Raw genomic sequence first — 22,986 nt, forward strand, 5'->3', positions numbered from 1 at the left:
CACTTGAGAGAAAAAATCTTCCCAAATCCTAATTCATTAACGCTTTATGCCTCAATGGTGATGAAAGGGAAATAATAATAGACATATTCGATGTTAAAAAGTTAACATGTATAACACAATGGAATGAGGAAGCATATTTTGTTTCTAACTTTCTAAAGCAAAAAAAAAAAAAAAAAGAGGAATTTGAATAATAAAAACACTTTTTTTAATACGCACATAATTGTAAGTATTCTCAATCATGCATTTATCAAAACTAATCTTTTTTGAGATGTTTAAAGACACTTAAGGTAGGTCGTCTTCTTTCAACAAGTTATTTCCATACAAAAATAAATTCAAACTACGAAACACTAAAACCTTATAGGACTTGTACTCATTGTCACTCAGACCACATCAAAGACACTCAATAAAAAGGAAAAATCTTAAACTAAAGGAAGGAATGATTGACTCTAACATATAAAGGGAAAAATTAAGATGACCTTATTTAACATAACTAATAGTCATCACGAGGTAACCTCATATTATCATCAATTCTATTATTGACTTAAACCTTCAAAAATTTGTGTTTATCTAACATAATATTCTTTCAAATACAATGGTAATGGTAAGATTGTAGTGACCATACTTTTAACTAACCAATGGCCATGACAAAATCAACGACTCACATGCAGGTTCAAATGAAGTAAGGATTTGACTCTTTTAAAATAGTAAATATACTTTTGAGAATAAAACACTTCTTTATAACTATGTGCATGTTTGGACATGCCTACGTAGAATTAATCTGAGATCAATATAAATTTAAGTAACATAATTTTAGAGTAACGTGATTTTTATTTGAATACATATATTAAAAAATTGATTTTCATATTCAATGTTATTTGGAAAGTCAGAAACAAAAAAAAATGTTATTTGGAAAGTAGTTATATCAAAATTGATTTTGAGTGTGCAATTATAAAAAAGGGTTTAGTTATTTGTAGATGTCTTTAGTATTGTAATTTATTATTTATTATTATATTGATATCTAGATTATTAATTTAAAAATAAATAAGTAGGTTTATAACAAAAAAAATTATAATAAAATTAATAATTAAAATATTAGCTTGTGAAATAAAATGCATCTCCTTAAGAAAAATTTACAAACTAAATTAACATAACAATCAAATATAAAGTAGCAAGATAAAAAATACAAAAAAAGATAAATAATTCTTAATACACAACTTTGACCTACAATAATAATATTATTCTTTTTTTCGTGAACTAAATAATTTAATCTCATAATGAATCTCAAACATGATCCTTCTTAGATGTAAAAATGACATTTAGAACTTGGGATTGATTCAAGTTAACCATACAGTAATAAGTATCTTTAGAGTAAAGGATTATGTTTTCATCTTCATAGCAACTAAAATCAATACCAGTTCAACATTCCTTATAATGAAATTATGTATAATTGTTGTTGCACAAACTTTTTAGATTTGTGTTTCAAGTTTGTAGCTAGGCATGAGTGGCAAGATTGGAAATATGTTCTTCCATGCCCTAAAATTTCTTTCTATTGTGCACCTTAAACATAAGATACTACAAAAAGAATTATCAACATTAATTAAAACAAATTTGCCCAAGACTACCAAGTGCCAAAATTAATCGAAATACCTGAATGCCTAATCGATGTGCAAGTCGGTAGCGGCGATAAAAGACACAAGCAACATTAAAGGCACCGATAAAAAATGCAACATTAAAGGCCATCATAAATGAACCGCGGGGTGAAAAGCTCTATTCTCATTGTCATTAAAGATAGATCCATTGACACATAGGATGGATGAAGGACAAATATGAGAAAGTGAAGACTCAGATTTAAAATTTGATTTTACCTAGACATGAAAGTAATCATGAGCAATTTCGCTTCATAATCAAATTTGACGGACTAAATCACATACGATAAACTACTCAAACATCATGATTTTTCACGTTCGTATGATGTTTTAACGTGCATCTAAACACACACTAATATGTTGACAATTACAAATGTATAAATAACAAATTCTGAAATTATTTAAACTTCAAATATTAGATTTTTTTAAAAATAAATAATTATAAACATACTCTATCTTCTAAAATACCACTCTTTTGTTAGTTTTTCGTTAATATATATATTTAAAAAAATTGTTTTTATTAAAAAACTTATTTTATTATTATTATTATTTTAATTTTTACTGAAAATGGAAAGGCAAAGACGGAAAGAGACAAGAGACACGAGCTGCGTGGCAAAGCGAAGGGACAGGGGTAAGAGAAACGCAGCATCTTACCATAATAATAGCAACGCAGCAGCATCTTTTCGCACGAACCAACAAACAAACAAACAATGCTCTCTTCTTCCATTTTCCTTCTCAATCCACCACTCTAACCCTCGCACGCTTCGTTCAGTGAGTCTTCTTCTCGCTATCCCCTTTTCATTTTTTCTCTTAATGCTTTCTCGGATCTGAATTTTAATTTTCCCGTTAACAACTAGATTGTTAAGATTCTGAATTTTTTTTTATAGTTTCGTCGATTTACTGTTTCTTTTTAATTTGTTCCACTTGAACTTCTGGAATATTTTTCGGATTTTTATTTTGTTTATTGAAGTTTGTGTTTGTAAATGCGTCGGTTTTGAACACTTTTTGCATGTCTGCGAGCGTATTTATATGTTGTCGTTGAGAATTTTTCGGAACGAGGAAAATTAGGGTATTGTAGATGGCAGCATTTTGAATCCGTTGAGGGGTTGGATAACTTGGGTTGGATGTTGGTGTTGAACAATTGAGAAAGAGATTGTTGTATCATTGTATGTGGTGGAAACTGGAATGGAATTGAGGTATATGAGGACGTAGTTTCGGGGTTACTCAAAGGTTGACTTGAGACCTTTCAGGGTTTTGACGCCTTGGTGCGAGATGTGTTGATAGCTTGCATGTCTAAAGGAAGAAAGGCGCCAATAGTTTGCGTGTCTAACCTAAGAAAGGCACCAGAGACTGTACAATTTGTTAGATGTCTGGACATTTTAGAGTTTTTTCCAGCTACTAGTAGGGCGTGCCTTGTGTGGACCAAAAAGGCTTGCCAAAGGTTGCATGGGCCTGGGACAGGGAAGCGCCCCCTATCAGCAGGAGTGAGGAATCACTGATCCATTCTGCCACCTCACAAAACTAGTTTTCATGTCTAACGGAACAAAGGCGCCAATAGCTTGCATGTCTAATGGAAGAAAGACGCCAAAGAGCAATGGGCAATTTGTTAATTTTTTTTTATGTTCTGACTGTTTAGCCCAATTAGAATCAAAGTTAGCAAGTTAGATGGCTGGACATTTTGGGTTTTTTCTAGCTACTAGTAGGGTGTGCCTTGGATGAACCAAAAAGGCTTGTCAAAGGTGCCATAGGCACGGGCCAGACAGTACCTCAATCAGCATGAGGAGCAGATCCACTCTGCCACCTCATCAAGTTAGATGTTCCTTATGGTGTATTTGATATGCCACTTTTCTCTGTTCAGCTCTTCTATGGTAAGTGAAATTTTTTACACCAACTAAATACCAGGAAAAAGTATATTCTTTCCTGAATTGTACACCAAATGCTGGCAATTAAGCAGATAGTTTCCATTAAAAAAATGGAGCCTCATTGATATTTATTTAAATCCTAAGGCTACTGGCTCAAAATGGAGTCTCAAACACCTGATAGTGGAACTACTCATTTATTTTGACTTTTTATCACTCCTTTAGTGTAACACTCAACTATTTGGATGATTGGGCATGTTATGTTAATTGTTATGTTATTTATGGCTATCAATTACTCCATCCGTTTCAAAATAATTGCCACTTTTGGGTTCTCTAAAGCACTAATTACTATTTTCAACTTATCCTTGTTTTTTTTGTTGGTATTTTACTTAATGGAATGAGAGGGTAATGTAGTCAAAGGAACTTATTTTTTCTTAAAATTGTAAATATTTATTATGCTTAATCCTTGTGCAAAACCTTAAAATGACAATTATTTCAAAACAGAGGTAATTGGTGGGTGTTAAAGGCACATGTCTGACTTGCAACTCGAAAGTCAACGAAACTGTAGGTAGTGAAATATTTTTAAATCTTTTCTTTAATTGGAATAACAAATGAAACAGTACTTGGCCTTGACTTTAATGGCATTTTGGGAACTCTTTAATTGGATAATGTGATTCTGATTTCTTGGATTCCATGCAGCATATAAGGTCTTGAATACACATATCATCCATTGATATTCCAAATTAATAGCACATAAATTATTTTATTATCATTTATCAAGGCTTCATATCGCATAGGATGCCTTTCTTTGCAGCCTATCTTTGTGGGTGGGAGAAGTAACCTCCCTTTCTTTCCCTTAACCTCGATCACCCAGTGAAGGTGTGATTATAAAATTACTGTAAAGCTATGCCTGGGATGCCAATTGAATTTGTACAACTGCTACAAAAGTCCTTGACATTTTTTTGACCATTTTACATATGATCCCAGTATATATTATTCATTTGATATGTGATAACCTTCAATCTAATTTTCATTTGTGCATCTATTTTTATATACTCTTAGAATGTGAGTTTGGGCCTAACTCAACCCCAAAAGCTAGCTCATGGGGTGAGGGTTGCCCCTCACTTATATAATCTATCTTGGTCTTGTCTCTAGTCAATGTGTGACTTGGATTTTTTCCAATATATATGTTTATGTATCTGATTTTTCATGTTTCTTTCTGGATTTGCCTCTAGATTACAAAAATGGACAGATCAACTGGCCGTGGTGGTGGTGGAAGTGTGGACATGTTTCTCCGAAATTATAAGTTGGGAAAAACACTCGGCATTGGGTCCTTTGGCAAGGTGAAAATTGCTGAGCATGTACGGACTGGTCATAAAGTTGCTATAAAGATCCTTAACCGCCACAAGATTAAAAACATGGAAATGGAAGAAAAAGGTCTGAATCATTTGCATACATAATTTTGACTGTTTATCTAACTGCAGGATCTGATTTTAATTGTTTTCAGTTTTCCTATATTTTTAAGCACAAGTATATGTATATATGTATGTGTATGCGCGCATGCTCGTGCACACACACAATTGATAGCTTAGTTGCTTTATCTATAGTTTTCAAATTCTACATGTTTGCTACCACAAAGTTTTGGCTGGTTAATATTGAAAATTTGCCTTAATTGCGGTCATCCGTAGGCTGCTTTAATTGCAGTCAATTTAGAGTTGGTTGCCAATGTCTGAAGGATGAGTGAAACATCGTAGTGTGTAGCTGTCCAAACATCAACTCTTGGGGGGTTAATATCACACATTGACTAGAGATAAGGCCTAGGTAGTGCTTATAAACCTTGGACAATCCTCACTGTACAAGTCGATTTTTTGGGGTTGAGTTTGACTCTAAACTCAAATTCTAAGATGGTATCAAAACCTATCCAAGACTCGTTGGGCCACTTGTATTGCCATGCTCAAGACCCATAGCCTTGGGCATGAGGGAGTGTGTTGGAAAGCCACGCCAGTTGCGCTCACCCCTAGCCCGCTTTAATTGCAGCCTGTCAAAGCCAGTTTCCAATGTCTTGTAAAGGACTACCTATGAAGGGGCTGACCAGAAGGGCTGAGTGTAGTGTCTTAGTGTGCAACTGTCGGGACATCGACTCTTAGAGGGTTGAGATCCCATATTGGCTAGATGTAAGGCCTAGGTAGTGCTTATAAGGCGGCATTCCTTCCCGTACAAGCCGGTTTTGTGGGGTTTAGTTAGGCTCTAAGCCCAAATTATTAGGAGTTACATATATAGTAATATTTTTTACCTTCATTTTTGTTGTATATGTGGAGTTTAGGGATTGATAGCTGAATTGCTTTAGCTATGGTTTTTAAATTTTGCGTGTTTGATACTGGTAAGTAGCAAATGGTTAAATATTCTTACAAGTTGTAATGTTTTTATTCACTCCAATTTGTTGCAGTTAGAAGAGAAATCAAAATTTTAAGATTGTTTATGCATCATCACATTATAAGACTATATGAGGTTGTAGAAACCCCAACAGACATATATGTTGTTATGGAGTATGTGAAATCTGGAGAGCTCTTTGATTACATAGTAGAGAAGGGTCGGCTGCAAGAGGATGAAGCCCGTCATTTTTTTCAGCAGGTATAATTTGTAATATTTTTGTGTGCTTCAGAGATTTGTGCTTGCCACATTATTGAATCCAACTTATGTTATGAAAACAGATAATTTCTGGTGTGGAGTACTGTCACAGGAATATGGTGGTTCATAGAGACCTGAAGCCTGAGAATTTACTCTTGGACTCAAAATTTAACATCAAGATTGCTGATTTTGGGTTGAGCAACATCATGCGTGATGGTCACTTTCTTAAGACAAGTTGTGGAAGCCCTAATTATGCGGCTCCAGAGGTTTGTAAATAATTAAATTGTAACGGAATAGGATATTATTATTAATGTTATTATTATTATTATTATATCACTACTTCTGAGACTTTACATTTACCTCCTTGTGATTAATAAATCAAGGATAAACTGTTGTTTTTCACAGGTTATCTCTGGAAAATTGTATGCTGGACCAGAAGTAGATGTCTGGAGCTGTGGTGTAATTTTATATGCTCTTCTCTGTGGCACTCTTCCTTTTGATGATGAAAACATTCCCAATCTCTTCAAAAAAATAAAGGTACTATTTTTCTTAATTTAATTATTATTATATTTCCTTTTTCTTTTTATGGGTTTCAAAGGACTGATAGTTAAATTTCCTACCACTGTCGTGTCAAATTATATTCTTACCGGGTTTTGAGCTTGCCATTGTCCTTGAGCTGAAGGAGATTATGACTAATCCAGAATGGCTCAATACCTTTTAGGTCAATACTTATTATATCTTTAACTGTCTTTGTTTAAATGAAGGTTAGGTTAATGGTATTCCTCCCTTGTTGCAATGATAAGTTGGTTTTAAGTAACATTGCTATGCGTAAAAGGCTAGACATCTAATTAGTATATTATCATTATAATCCTTAACAAACGCATTATTAACCTGCAAGAGTAAATAATTCTAGGTGACCCACTAAAATTAGAATTATATTACATCATTTAGGTTAGTAATAGCAGTTGAAGATGGCCAGAAAAAAAATTACACTGCCTTGGAAAGAGATGGGGTAATTATTCCAAATTCCAATTACTATTCCTATTGTCATTACTATAATTCACGATAGGTGGGAGTGGGAGCGAAAGTGCTATTGAGTACTTGTTAATGGCCTGTGGTTTAGAAGATTCCTGATTTGATGGGATGGGTCCAGGTTCCAAAGGATAGACTATTGGTCATAGGGACATTAGAGAGGAAATCAATATCTCTAGACAAAGAGGTAGGATCCATAGGTAAGAAAAATTAATGAAGTATGATGGTTTTGCTAGTTTCCTCAACCTACACGGATCATGATGTATCATGCTACTCATACTATATGTTCTTGCACACATTCCTGCCATGATTCTCATATTTCTGTGTTTTGGCACACGATCTAGATTGCTCTGATGTTGATGATTTTGGATTTACCCATTGCCTATCCCTACAATCATTGATGTTACCGGTAAACAGATCTAGTTTTGCTTCTGATGTGTACCTCACTAATTACTATTTTTATAGGGTGGGATATACACTCTTCCTAGTCATCTATCACCTGGTGCTAGAGATTTGATACCAAGGATGCTTGTGGTGGATCCCATGAAGAGGATGACCATACCTGAGATACGCCAACACCCATGGTTCCAAGTTCATCTACCGCGTTATTTAGCAGTGCCACCACCAGATACACTGCAACAAGCCAAAAAGGTTTGGTTTTTACTTGTTTTTGGGCTTCTCCTTTTTTGTTAATTTTTAGTTCATACAATAGTTCTTTTGTAATATTTAATTGGGAAAAGAGTTTTTAGGCACCTTAAACTTTATCCCTTTTACAAATAGACATCTTAAAACTTTAATTTTGTCCCAATTGATCCCTAAACTTTATCCCTTTTGCAAATAGACACCATGAACTTTAATTTAGTTTCAATCAATCCTTAAATTTTACCTCTTTTACTCATAGACCCTAATTTCTGTTTCATCTCAAATAATTGTTAAAATTGACCCCTTTCACAGATAATATCTTATATTAAATTGGAGTCAAATTATTTAAAAAAAATCTTAATTGTTTATTTATTTAATCTCAACTGTTTATTATTTTTTTTACAAATAACTTTTTCAAACATTAAAACATAATAACGTTTAGAATTAAAAAATCATTTTTTTATTTATGTGATTATTTTCCCTTTATATATATATATATATCTTCTATATTTATATTCTTTATTATATTTTAAATATGGAAAAACGAGTTGCAAAAAAATGAATGATGGGCGTTTAAGATAAATAACTTGAAAAAAATATTAGTAAAAAGATAAATTTTAAAGATCAATTGAAATGCAATTAAAGTTCAAGGTCTCTATTTACAAAAAAAGTTAAAGTTTAAATATCAATCATAATAAATTTAAAGTTCATGGTGTCTATTTGCAAAAGAAGTAGAGTTTAAGGATTAATTGAGACAAAGTTAAAGTTAAAGTTTAAAGAGACTTAATGCTCTTTTCCTTATTTAATTCTACTTGATTGCCACTTGCCAAAATTTGGTAGAAAAAGCATGTTTTAGACAATGTCTTTGGAACTATGCTGTTTTTAATTGTTAAAGTTACATTAATACAGTGGTATTGGAGGTGAGTTGAAATAAGGTATTTGCTGAATCATATAAGGTTAGTCCAAAGTGTTCCATGTTTCTTTAAATTTTTCAATTTCATTTTCGTTTTGTAAATAACCCTTGGCTCATGAAATTTGTCTGTTGGCACTACACAAGCTTGCACTTTTGTTAATTCTATGTTGTCTAAATTTTCCACCTTTATATCAAAGTGCTTGGATATAAGCATTGAGTAGATTTACAAGCCATCTGTTAGGACTCCCAAGAACAGAAACCAGTGTATGAGTGTTATTCAATTCTAAAGAACTGAGCCAAAGCTCTTTCAAGATCACAACCAAGGACTCAGGTCCTTCAAGTTATTCTCTGTCAAAATAAATAAAATACGACAATTACCTTAGCTTGCCACACACCTCTTCCCTATATTCCTGCTACTCTCCCAACTGAATTGCCTACTCAGCATAACAAATTCCCTTATGCCATTCTGTTGCCTTCTGGAATGAAGTATTTGGATCACATGTTTCTTTGGGCTTTGGGTTAAATACAATAATTGTCCTTAGTCCCATTTTGCCCCATTATCTTAGTTATGCCCATAACTTAGTATCTTATCACCATCTACATTTATGGTTTTGGTTTCCTTTTGCATTTCTGTAGAATACTAAATGTTTCAGTGGCTTTTGTGTGTTTGTTTTCGAAGTCCAACACCACACGCATAAGTATTGCAGATAATATGGTGTTTGTTACTTAATATGTTATAATCCAAAAAAGAAAAAATCAACGAATATCACGGTTTTGTAGATTGATGAGGAGATTCTTCAGGAAGTGGTTAATATGGGATTTGACAGGAATCAATTGGTTGAATCTCTTAGCAACAGGATACAAAATGAGGTTTGTGATCTTTTATTTTCACCTCAAGTGTACCTGCCAGATTGTCTCATCTCACTGTCTGTATTTCAGGGTACTGTAACATACTATTTGTTATTGGACAACCGGTTTCGTGTTTCTAGTGGTTATCTTGGAGCTGAATTTCAAGAGACAATGGTGTGTTTGTTTTTCCTTTAATCGTGTAACATTTCATTAGTTGTCTGTCTTTATTGAAGTGATTTAGTCATTTAATTTATCTAATAGTTTATAAGACACATTTTTAGTCTGTTTGTAAATTATATCCCCCATGTGAAATGTGCTGTAGCAGTCCCAAAATGGCATACTATTTTGTATTAGAGCTATGACTTATGAGAAATCATGCGATTGAATATATGTATCTAGATTCTAGCCTTAACATAGTTCTTTAAGGAGTTTGTAATGTAACCATGAAATTTTAGGTTTTCTATTCTTGTATGAAGCCCTGATACTAGGTATGACACGGATATGGGGACATGACAAATTTTTTAAAATTTAGGATACAATACGGTTTGGGTATGTTAACAAAAACTTATAAAATATTTTATACAGATGCAGAATATTGGTAAAGAAAGAGACATTGATCATATCTCATTTATTCATGTTAAATGAAAATTAAACCAGAGGCATATTGTGCTGAAACCATGTGTTTGAATGGGATGTGAGTTTATAAAGGCTTATTGTTTTAATTACATATAAATAGAGGATATTCAGTTTCCTCTAAATTAGAGATTATATGCCTATAAACTACTACAATTATTACAATGAAAGCAGAATATTACATTCTGATTCTTAACAATTCATAACTATGGTAATCGCAATTTACGAAAGGATATTTGTGATCATAACAAAAGAAAAGATAGTTTCTGCCTATACCATAACCAGTCTTGGCTAACTTATCAATAAAAGCATCTTTGGTAGAACTCAAAACAAGTATTGACTCTATACAATAGCGAACAATTCAAAAGCATCATTACTAAATTACTGTCAAATACTAATGTTATCATTCTACTCTTTTCTGTTACCATCATTCAGAAGGAGAAAAAACATAGCTTCTGAGTTTAGTTCATCAAGAGAGACAACTTTGTCAATTTAAGAAGTCTAGCACCATCACCAAGTGGATCCTGTATGTCTCCACTAGTGTTCCACAAACTTGTCTCTCCTTTTTTATACAATTATACCCTTCATCTTTTCTAGACAAAAGTTGAAGGTTGGAATGCACATAAACCAAATATTCAGCCCTTTTTTGAATTGTTTTTGTTTCTCTTCAAAGAATGAACAAAGGAGTATGTACTCCAATTCCTCTTGCAACACGAGGAAAAACATGGCTGCACAAGGTTTTAAGGCAAGCTTTTCGGATGCTATTCAGATATGTATCCAAGCCATATCCTAGAAAAAAAATTAAAAAAAAAAGATTGGATACTTTATATCCTACAAAAAAAGTTAAAAAAATAAATAAAAAAAGATTTGATACTTTTTGGATAAGTATCAGGAAGTATCCGAGGAGTATCCATATCTAACACTGGTGTGAGATTGATACTTTTCCATTTCTGGATTATTTGGGCTTCATAAATTACATTTTTGTCTTTTTAGAACAGGATAGGCTTATTAGTTTTGCTTTTGTATGTGACTGCATAGGATTCTGGTTTTAACCGTATGCATTCCGGCGAAGTTGCTTCTCCAGTTGTTGGACACCACAGCACAGGGTATATGGATTATCAAGGGGTAGGAATGCGGCAACAGTTCCCTGTTGAGAGAAAATGGGCCCTTGGGCTTCAGGTGCAGTGTTTTTACTTCATAGCTGTTTTCATATTGGACCTGATTCAATAACAAGCTTTTTTTTTCCTGCTTAGTGTATTTAATTTATACTACTATCACCATTATGGTTCCTAGACTTTTAACGAAATAATTATTAGATGTCAATTGTCCTGAACTGGTTCCATCTCTCTTATGAGTGAGGCATCATTAATGTGTGTTACTGTGCTGCTAGCATTTCACTGATTGATGTCAATTTTTTGTAATTTCCAATAAATTTGAGTTAATAATAGTGTGTTACTGTGCTGCTAGCATTTCTCCATTATTAATGGTTATCAGAAATATTGAAGTTCTGATGTACTTATTTTGATGGTTACTTGTGACTGAGGTCTTTGTTGGTTATGTTTGTTAACTTGTGATAGTCTCGAGCCCAACCACGTGAAATAATGACTGAGGTCCTTAAAGCTCTACAAGAATTAAATGTTTGTTGGAAGAAGATTGGACACTATAACATGAAGTGCAGATGGGTTGCTGGCACTGCTGGTCATCATGAAGGAATGATTAACAATTCTCTGCATAGTAATCATTACTTTGGAAATGATTCCGGCATTATTGAAAATGAAGCTGTTTCTAAGTCAAATGTGGTCAAGTTTGAAGTGCAGGTAATTATCCTGACAAGCATAGTATCTATTGTGCTTGGATTCAAAATGATATGTTTAATTACAGGCTTAGTAGTATCACCCTTTTTTTTTTTTTAATACTAAACAATTAGAGTCATTTCTTTACTTCTTTGGGTGTACATTGTACAATAATGCTTTCATTGCAATGACTAGTATGCTATTATTGCTTACATTTGGCAAATGAGATTCTCTTGAATGACTAATTCTTGGGTAGTGCTATTCTTTTTTTTTTTTTACTTGAGCATTCTCAAACTCGTGTTAATTTCTTTGACAGCTTTACAAAACTCGTGAGGAGAAATATCTGCTTGATCTTCAAAGGGTCCAGGGCCCACAGTTTCTTTTCTTGGATCTGTGCGCTGCTTTCCTTTCACAGCTACGTGTTCTCTAGTGAAGCTCACAAGTCGCAAAGGAGACCTTGAGGTGTCTTGTGTGGCATGTGAATAAGCTTACGTTGTACATATCAATGCCCTTTCAGTATGGGTATATCTATCTGTTTGTACTTTTTAGCATACCCCCAGTTTTTATGGGTTATCATGATTGGGGAAACCTAAATATGGAATTTGCTTTCCTTAATCATGGTGTCTGACTAGGTCTGTCTTTTTAAAAGTGAATTGAATTTTCTTGATCCCGTGAAATCCCTGAGGATTTTATGAAAGCATTCGCCTCCAACAGAGACATCCATTTATGGTATTGAATTTTGTGTTGTAATTGACTACTTATGTCTGTCACTTGGAAGCCGAGGGGTTGTTTGCCTAGGCTGCATCGAACATGAGCTTGCAGATAAGCATTTTCTCCCCGCTTCCCTACTTAATTACTGCCTCCTCTTATGGATGCATGTTATTTGACAGTCATGGTTTATTATGTATTTTAGAATCCATGTAAACTGAGTGAGTATATTTTTCGGGCAGTCATAATGAGTTATGATTGACGAAGCTGCTTGATCCATGTGGTGGCATGTATTGCTATGTGATGACTGATGAGTATATTTTCCGGGAAGACTTAATGAGTTATATGATTCACCAAGCTGCTTGATCCAAGTGTTATTGCTATGTGATGAGTATATTTTTTGGGTAGTCATAATGAGTTATGATTAATCAAGCTGCTTGATCCATGTGTTATGCATTGCTATGTGATGAGTAAGGTGGCTTGTTGCTTTTCTAACTTCACGGCATGTTTTATTAAATGGATTAGGATGAATGTTAATAAATACTCTTAGGACATTGGTTAAACAATAGAAAACTTTAATAGAATAGTATTATTATTCTATATTGTGATTTTCAATGCATTGTCTGTGATTTTCATTTTTTATTTGTTTATTGATTCATTAACTAGTGTACGTTAAAACATTTGTCCATAGGAACTAAATACTGGATAGTCTTGACTTGAGGCAAGTTTGGGAATTTATAATATAGCTTTATTGGTCCAAATGTGTTAACATTGTGAGTTGTGACAATGGTTTTCCATGGATTAGTTATGTATAGTTTGAAACGTAGTAGTGGGTGTCACTTTTATAAAGAACTCAGTTGAGAATTCATCGTGTGCAGTATTGCTTTACATTTTAGTTTTGAATTTTATTGGTCGTGGTTCTTTAGTTTTATTGACTTGTATTGCTTAGTTTTCAGGCTCAATTTGAATGCATCTTTTCAAGATGAGTGTGTAGATCCGAAAGTAGCCAATATGGATACAAATTATTGCATGACAATGACAAATAAATGGAATTTTTTTTATTAATGTTTGAATTTAAATTTACTTAATACTTAAACATCATATTTGGGAGTATTTGAAAATATGTATTTGATTGATAATAAGAAAAGTATAAAAGAAAGAGGATAAGTGCACAAAACAGTAGTTTGGTGTTTGGAATTTGATTACTTCAATTAAATTTGTTTCGTTTTTAAAAGGCTGTTTGGATGATATTTAACTCCAATATTTAGCAATTACCACTTCGTCAACACTGCTTTCAATATTTGGCAAATTGCCTCAATGACCAAATCTTGTTGTCTCTCGAATCTTTCCATTATTATTTAACGTGGACGAGAACTTGAGCCGCCAAGTATTAATGAACGATGATAATTAAATAGAACAATTGATGGATTATAATTATTTTTAAAAAATATTGGTAGATTTGGGTATTAATTGTCAAAAGTGTTATTGAAATAAACTAATTTAATTAGCAAGGAATGAAGATCAAAATCTATGTCTTCATATGTCTAACCTAATCCCCCAATCTCCTACTACTAACTTGACCCTAGTGGTTCTATTCATAAAACAGTTATTTGCTTAGGGGAATTACAATTCTCTCTCTCTTTGAATTGCAACTGTAATATAGATGTCAATTAAAGAATAAAAGGGAAACAATTGTGAACACAAAGAGTTAAGTGTTTTTTTTGTTGAAGATCACTTTACCCTTTAGTAACTGCGTACTCCCTTTATTAATGTTAGACACTACTTCCACATATAGATTTTTCCTTCCTATAAACTGATTATTTTCACCATTCTCCATTCTATTAGACCACCGTTGAGTTATTGTCCTCTCCCATTTAATATTTTTACAATTTTCTCTCACATAATAACGTTTAACTAAAAAACACGAATGAACTTCTCTCTTATTTTATCAAAAGGTACTACAGCAATAGCCAAGAAATTCTAATTCTCCTTTGTCAAATGAGCTTAATTTCTTTTTATTTTTTATTTCTCTATAATTTTATAATTTTTTTGCGTAACCAAGAGTTGTTAGTTTATTTTTTAAAAGGAAGGATTGATGATTTATATATTTTTTACTACAACATCTCATGAGAACATTACATGTGCAGTGGGGTCTTTGGTTTCTGAATTAGAACAATCAATGTGTAAGAACAATAATATATCCATTTCAGCCTTTTGCCAACTTTCAATTTGTTAGTCTTAGCTAATGTCATTGAAAACTTTTCATCGGCAATTTTGCTTGGAGAAGGTGGATTTGGACTAGTCTACAAGTGATAAAGAAAATTGATATCCATAACTTCTATTTTTCTTAAAAAATTTCTCTAAATTTCTAACTATAGTCAATAATTATTTTTTCAGGGTTCACTAATAGAAGGGAAAGAGTTAGTTATGAAAGGATTTCAAAGAAATTTGGACAAGGGTTGGCATAAGCATTTCAATTTTTAAAATTTTAACTGCCACAAATTTCTGGCTTTGCATATCCTTCTTATCCCAAGTTAGAGTCCTTCTCACTCTATCTATGTATTAGTGATTTTATAGGTTTTCATCCCAACTCACTCTTACACATATTTTTATTTTTAATTTCATTCACTTATTACTAATATTGTTTTAATTATTTCAATAGGCCTAGCCAAAAATAATTTCATCTATGGAGTTGGAGACACAAACAAGTTCAATATATACTTTCAAATTTTTACTTGGTTTTGTGAGTCATTGAAATAAATTGAAGTTGGATATGGAGATAGGCCTTGTTACAAGAACTTCATTTATTTTTTTGTTGAGTATCTAATTATATGGATTTACTGTTTAACAATTTTTACATGGAAGATTGACCAATAAATGGGAGACAAATTGGGGAAAAGGATTTGGGGGGAGGGAGGAGAATATTGATGAACTTTTCAATTACAATGCGTAGAGAATGATGTATATTTTTAAAATTTTGGATATTGAATGACAAATGTTGATGGGAAACTTTAATTTTGTTTTTCATATTTTATATTCAACTTTGGTTCCCCTCCTTCCCTCCTCTCTCTTTTAAGTTTCTCTTCTTTTGCATATATCACCATCAACATATGTCAAACTCCTTTTAAAATTTTTTAACTCATTTAATATATTGTATGTTGCTTCAATGACTTATAAAACTCATTTTTTTTTATTTGTTTGTTTCAACATTCGAAAATATATATTGAACCTGTTTGTGTTTCAACACTTAAAAAAATTAATCTCAAGTGATTTCTACCAAGGCTTTTTATCTGTCCAAAATAAACCTTTCCACCCACATTTTTTTTTATAATTTTTTGAACCTGTCTAATTTATTGTATTTTTGTGTTTCAGGTTGCACTTGATTGTGTTTCCTCAGTTCTAAAAATAACCTCTCATTTCTAAGTTTTCAAGCAAAACCAATTTTTTTGAGTTCTTGGCTCCTATCCCTTTGATTTTTAGTTCAAGTATTTTACACTCTCAATGTTTGTCAAGACCAATTTCAAAAATTATTTTAATAATCAATGGCTTACAAAATCTTATTTTTTGTTCCTGTTTCAACACTTGAAAGGAAATGTTGTGCTGTCTTAAATGACGATTTGTAACTACTGCTTCTATCTCTTAATTTATTTTCTTTCTCCTCAGTCTATGGGTTAATCTATAGATAAGAAGGAATAATGAACTTTCCTAATTTCATATCAATTTGTCAATGCTTAATCACGATAAAAAATAGTTTCTATTTTATCTAAGCTATATGTGAATTTTTTAATTAATATTAATGTTGTTTTAATTGAAAAAAATTGATTACACTTTCATGTTTAAGGTAATATCAATTTTTTTACATATCAAATTCATTGTATGGTACTTCATTGACTAATAAAATCTATTTTTTAGTTTTAATTTTTTTAACTTATCTAATTCATTGTTTGTTAAGTCAATGTCTCAAAATTCTAATTGTCTGTGTTTTAGCATTTAAAAGGAGACACAAATGGTGATTATTTTTTAGCACATGAGAAGTGATTTTAATCCAATGAAGCAAGGCTTTTATATATAATTATTTTTTTGAGTTATTGCCTCCTATCTCTTTGTATTGCACTATTGGGTTTTTAAACTTACCTAATCTATTATATTGTTGTGTTTCATGTTATACCTGTATGTGTTTCAACACTAATCTGTTAATTTCATTAGTTTATCAAATTTAATATTTCTATTATATTTTTGAATTTTTAAATTATATCATTAATAATAAACTAATTATTTTAAATGTTGGTAAAAGCTGACTATTTTTTTTAAAAAAACCAAATTTTTGTTTATAGATCCCATCTTTCTTAACACACAAACTATTCCTTTTCTTTTCTAATTCCTAGCTTATTTGTTCTTAAGTTATATCTACACTATTTTTTTTTCACGTGTATAATCTATAATTTATATATTATAGTCTATATCCACAACCTATCTATATAACAATATATAAAGATATTTTCAATTTTGGTGTATACAATTATTTTTCCTCATTTTATGCCTTTAAAAGAGGCATGTATCAAATATTTCTTTTATCTATATGTAATTCATGTTAAATATTTTTCTAGCCAAGTATCCAATGTTTTTGAAAACCGTCCATTTTTTAATTTTAAAAATATATCAATTAACAATAAACATTTTTAAAGCCCACCTTCTTAAAAAAAAATATTTTTTAATTATGGGTCTTATCTTTCCTAACACCCAAACTACCACTTTTCTTCTCTATCTACTTATTCCAAATTCTTATCTCATTTGTTCCATTAACTTTCAAGTTTGTAGAAAGAAAATTAAGTTACCCAAAAATAATTTTCATCCAATAAATTCAAACCATAAGTAATCCAATTATTTTAATCTTCAGTTTCAAATGACTAAACGGGTTGGTAATACCAAATATTTTATACAAGTTTTGTCCATACAACTATTATTGTTAATTGATTTTTAACAATATTTTTTGAACACAAATGTTTGAATTAGAGTTATTGACTCAAATCTCATCATTTGTACACGAGAATAAAATAGAATAGAATAAAATTGAATTGTTCATGAGTCCATCCATAAAAATTGATATGTTAATTGAGTTTTAAGTAGAAAGAATAATATTTTACTATTATTTTTTATAAGTTTTGAAATGAAAAAAATTATACTTTTTTTCTATTTGTATAAATTTTCAAGTATAAGATTAAATCCAACCTATATACAACTAATTTTTTTTTTGTTTTTATCTATAAAATTTAACAAGTTTTTATGTATTGAGCTAATGTCTTATTTCATCAAAATTGTTAAAATATGTTTTACCTCAAATTCAAACCAAAATTATTATAATTATTCAATTATCATATTTTTATTTTTTTCAACTTGTACTTATGAGCTAATCAATTATTTTAGATTAATAAGTTTGGATAAAAAGATAAAATGAATAAATATTTTAACTTTATCACAAAAAAATGTAATATCAACATAAAAATACGGATACATAGATGCGACAAGTCAATAATATAGTTAATATTAATATTTTTTCATTAAAAGGATATAAACATATTAAATTAATTAGTGTAATAAAACACGGTGTGTAATAGAAATGCGGACACGGTATTTCTCCTAGTGATGATAACTGTGGTGATGCATTATGTTGATGTGAATTATTGCAACATTTTAGGAAGTTTTTCCCACTGTAGCCTATAGGAAAGAAAGAAAGCAAAATGTAAGCAGTGGGCCATTGACAGAAAACAAGACTACGTAAATCAATGAAAATAACTAATTTTTTTAGGCAAATTAGTGAATTTCAATTAATGATATCATAAATTTAAATTTTATTTTAAAAATATTCATAAAATTAAATTTTAAGTATTATATTTAATATCATTTCATAATTCAAAGGATAATTTTTCATCAATACACATGAGTTAGGAAAAAAAATTATACACTTGATAGTAATAATAATAATAATGTAAGTTTTGTATTATCATCTAATCACAAATACCTATATATGATATGTTTCTTAAGTTTTATAATAATTATCTTTAATGTTATATAATAATTTATGATTAAATTAAAACATAAAATAGTTTTAAAATATATAATTATTAAACTCATATTGTTAATAGTCTAATGATCAATACAGCTGCTTGCTTAAAAATTGAATGAGTGTCTTGTTAATAGAATTTATAATAAATTAAGTATATAAAACGAAATGAACAATTATTTCATTAAAAAAATGAGTGCATGTTTCATGCGATTCCCTTCACATCATTTAGCATTATCCTTTACTTTGAATTAGAGATTCACGCAGAGTATCAGACCAAGAAAAATAATAATTAACTTGATGGATAAAATTAAAGGGTTGGATAATCAACATTCATGCTAGTAATTATTTAATAATTACACATTCTGTAATATTTTTATTTAAAAAATATAATCTCTGACAACTTATGTGGATATAATAGTTACTATCAGAAAATGAAAAAAAAAAAGAAAAAAGAATCACTGATCGCATTACAAGCAACATCAGATATATAGCCATATGTTAGTTTATAACTAAGACAACATGGTTTGTACTATAGGCTTCCACGAGAAAGCAAAACATTATTATATCATTTTAGCATCATTTTTAATTATTAATGACTAAGAAATGTTTGACTTGCCCTAGTCTTGTTTTGGTTTATTATGTTTCAATTAAATGTCTAGATATGTTAAGTCATTCGATCGAGCGAACTATTAAACTTGTAAAATATTTGATTAAATTCACTGGTTTAACAAAAAATAAAGAAACACAAAAATTCTCAATTATATAAATGAATCAATTTTAAATTTTATGAATTTGATATTAAAAGTTCACGTATAATTTCCAGGAATGTATTTATTGAACAAAATTTGTAATTTAGATAAAAAAATAGACAAATAATATTTTACATTAAGCTAGTTCTTAATAAGTTATATTTTTATGAACAGAGTTGTATTTTTTTTATATCTTTACATGATCTACCTGTTTTTACTTCATATTTTAACATTCACATTTACAATATACATTAAGCACATATTTTTATAAAGAAAGTTATAACTGAATTAAACAAATTAAACTCAAGTTCTACATCTTTTTAAACAAGTGAAGTTTAAACTTTAATTTCGATTCATTCAAATAAATGAGTCAATGTTTGAGCAACGTTTTTTTTTTCTTTACAGGTACTACTCTACTTCACGTAGTGATTGACCTATTTTTTTTTTCTTCTTCTTCTTAAAATAAAGTTGGGTCAAATACATTTAAAGTAATGCTATTAAAATGAAAGTAAACAACTTAATTTTTATAAAAGAAAAAGAGAGAAAAAGTAACTTAAAAACTAAATTGCTTTTAAAAATAAGTTACATAAGTGAATCTCCATTTCTCTCATTCAAAAACTAGTCCATGTGAAATAATGAAACAAAACATTTAATTTAAAAGAAACTTTTAAATTAAAATTATCAAACAACTTCTACTTTATTTTTAAGAGATCTTATAGTTAACTTTAAAGTAGCTAAAGCTAGCATAAATTTATTTGCACCCGTAGCATAATACACTAATATTTCTAAATTTTTAATAAATTAAGTGAATACTAGTTAATGGATCAGAAGACAATTGATATACTTGTATGTTGGCAAACATTGTAGAATGTTAATGATAAGAAAACTTTTCTTAAAATTATTGTGATGAAGGAAGATTTCTTTTTTTTCAATGCAGGTTTAAATTCAGTATCTACTGAGGTCTGTTTGAACTTGAATGAAATAAGAAAATAAGAACTTTGATGCAGGTTCAAATTATGAATGAAGTAAGAAAAACTTTAAATTCAATGTTACTCATTGATACTAGGAATTATGAATGAAATAAGAATTTAAATAATTTCAATTAGCAGAAGATATTACTTCATGCTTACTACAAAGTCTAATGTTACAATATAGTTGTGCTCAGCATAAATAATGTTACAGAAAATGAATGGATATTGCTAATTGAATGAACCGTTTTCTAGCAAGTTAACAAAGCAAATAGGAGGAAGATCAAGTGAATTCCAAAGCAACAGTTCCCCATCAACACTTGAAGAATCCATGTCAGGTGATGTTTGTTGGTGTTCTTCTTCCTGTCTCCTATCCATTGTTCCAATGTATTCTTTCTCCTCCTTGTTCTTCTCGAGTATGTTTTTGCTACAAGCCATTTGAAGGCTTGTTAATTGATCAGCTAGTCCTCTTCCCTTCATGTTCCCTGATTCAAGTTTCAACTTCAAGCATTCAGGTATTCCATTGAAGGCATAGAGAGAAGCTGAGAACTTCCTCTCATAAGTCATTCTCTTCATCACAGCTCTAAGCATTGAAGGCTCATCGCCATAGTTCTCATTCTCAGGCTCCACAGGCTCCTCCTCCATCTCTTCAGCCATCTCAAAGGGAGAGTAGTAACTAGGTGGAGCAATGTTGTCCAAAAACTTAAAATCATGGACATCCAAATTTGTGCTTTGCACACCCAAATCAGAGCCTTCTTCTTCACTATCCTCCACTCCTGAATTGCTGTCATTGCTTGAAGTCTGTGGTGTCACATTCCTGGATTTGTATTGCATATCAATTTTAGTCCCACCATCTTTTTCAGTTAAGCATGATTCAAAGCTACTAGTAATGTAGTCAATTTGTGCACTGTTGTTGATGAAGTCATTGTTGCTTGTGCTATAATCTTCAGGGTCATTGAGGAAATCAGTGAATTGGTCAATTGAGAATTGTGTTGAACCTTCTCCATATGCACCAACTTGCTGATGCATTTGTTGGTGGTTGATGAGAAGTGAAGTGGAGGAGGACGAGGACGAGGAACAAGTGTTGTTGTTGTTCCTTTCTTTAAGCCTTTGAAGGAGGAGATTGGTGATCTTTGAGGAAAGAGCTGGACTTGTGGAGGATTGAGAACAAGGCCAGAAGTTAGTCCTTGTGTTGGTGCCACGAAGCAAGCAAGCAGCCTCATCATAGGCTCTTGCAGCTTCCTCAGCAGTGTCAAAAGTTCCCAGCCACACTCTTATCTTCTGAATGGTGTCTTTGATCTCAGCCACCCATCTACCTGATGGCCTTTGCCTTACACCAACAAACCTCTTCCTGGCTCTTTGCACTCCTCCAAGTGCTGCAGCTTGTTTCATCATCTCATCCCAACCCAAGGTTCCCTCACATAGGTCTCTCTCTTCCACGACTTCAGCAACCTTTCTCTTCCTTGCCATCTGTCCCTTTTGAGTTCTTTTTGTTTCTTGAATTGGTTAAGCTTATAGGGTGATTCTTTAAGGGTACTAAGCTTGGTTTTTTTGGTTAAACTTATAAGATGAGTATTAGAATTTAGAAGGCACTGAAGTTTGGTTGCTATGCTTTGGCTTAGCTGGTTTGTGCTTTTATATGTGGTTTAAGGAAGTGAGTGACCCTTGTCCCTTTGAACTAGTTGAGTTTTGGATCTGACCAGGTCACAATGATTAATTAGTTTCATATATTTGTTTCTTTATGATTTCGGCTTCTATATCCAAACATTTGGCGGTTTCTCAGGCATTGTAATTAGTGCAGCTTGTTTGACTTGGCCAAAGGGCACATAGATTTATTTCTCTTGTGAGATCTTATTTGAGAACTTGAGCATATTCTATACCAAGTGTAGTAGGACTGAATTGGTCATTACAATTTCATTTATTCTTTCCATGTGATCCAAACCTAGCTACAAAACTAAATTATTGTGATCTATGATGTTTCTTTAATTTCAATTTTCATTTTCTGCCCAAATTCTACCACTTTGTCCAAGGCAAGAAGTGAAATGTGAGACAGAGTTTCACACTCAGTTGCCAAGAAAAACACCAAGAAAAACAACCTGAGTAGCCAAAACCTATGGGCTATACAGAAGGAACTAGAATACTTAACAAGCTACAGTTAATGTTTGGATTTTACCTTAGAAGTTAGGTTTATATTTGATTACCCATAACTAGACTTGTTGGTAGTTTATGAACTTTTTCAACATATCCGTTCATATATGTTTTGTCTAGCCAATACAATGAGAGTGTAAAAAACAAAAGTACATTGAAGATATGGTAAGTTTAGGAAATCAAGTCTCTTAGATGCTTATTAACATTTTTTTTATGTAAGTTATGATGGAGAGTTAAAGACTAATCTTTGAGGTACAAAATTATTTAAGGGAATAATTTCTTTTAATAGATACTCTTTCATAAACATGATCTGAAAATCAAACTCTTGATAATATGCTTAAGGAATATAGTTAT

General features: G+C 31.3%; 2 protein-coding genes across 2 annotated transcripts; one reads left to right on the forward strand and one right to left on the reverse strand.

The window, feature by feature from the left end:
• Positions 1-2,331: 2,331 nt before the first annotated feature.
• SNRK1 (SNF-1-like serine/threonine protein kinase) lies at positions 2,332-13,070 on the forward strand. The gene is made up of 11 exons (NM_001251194.2): positions 2,332-2,417; positions 4,741-4,942; positions 5,952-6,136; positions 6,217-6,399; positions 6,539-6,670; positions 7,631-7,816; positions 9,501-9,590; positions 9,660-9,743; positions 11,241-11,381; positions 11,780-12,019; positions 12,312-13,070. Exons 2-11 carry the CDS (start codon positions 4,750-4,752, stop codon positions 12,423-12,425), a joined length of 1,548 nt encoding a protein of 515 aa, NP_001238123.2. The 5' UTR covers positions 2,332-2,417; positions 4,741-4,749; the 3' UTR covers positions 12,426-13,070.
• A 7,588-nt stretch (positions 13,071-20,658) lies between these two features.
• On the reverse strand, positions 20,659-22,078 carry LOC100786711 (ethylene-responsive transcription factor ERN2). The gene has a single exon (XM_003543812.4). The coding sequence runs from the start codon at positions 21,952-21,954 to the stop codon at positions 20,716-20,718; it is 1,239 nt and encodes a 412-aa protein (XP_003543860.1). The 5' UTR covers positions 21,955-22,078; the 3' UTR covers positions 20,659-20,715.
• Positions 22,079-22,986: the final 908 nt, after the last annotated feature.

The sequence above is a fragment of the Glycine max genome, chromosome 13 (assembly GCF_000004515.6).
Source record: "Glycine max cultivar Williams 82 chromosome 13, Glycine_max_v4.0, whole genome shotgun sequence".
NCBI classification, from domain to species: domain Eukaryota; kingdom Viridiplantae; phylum Streptophyta; class Magnoliopsida; order Fabales; family Fabaceae; genus Glycine; species Glycine max.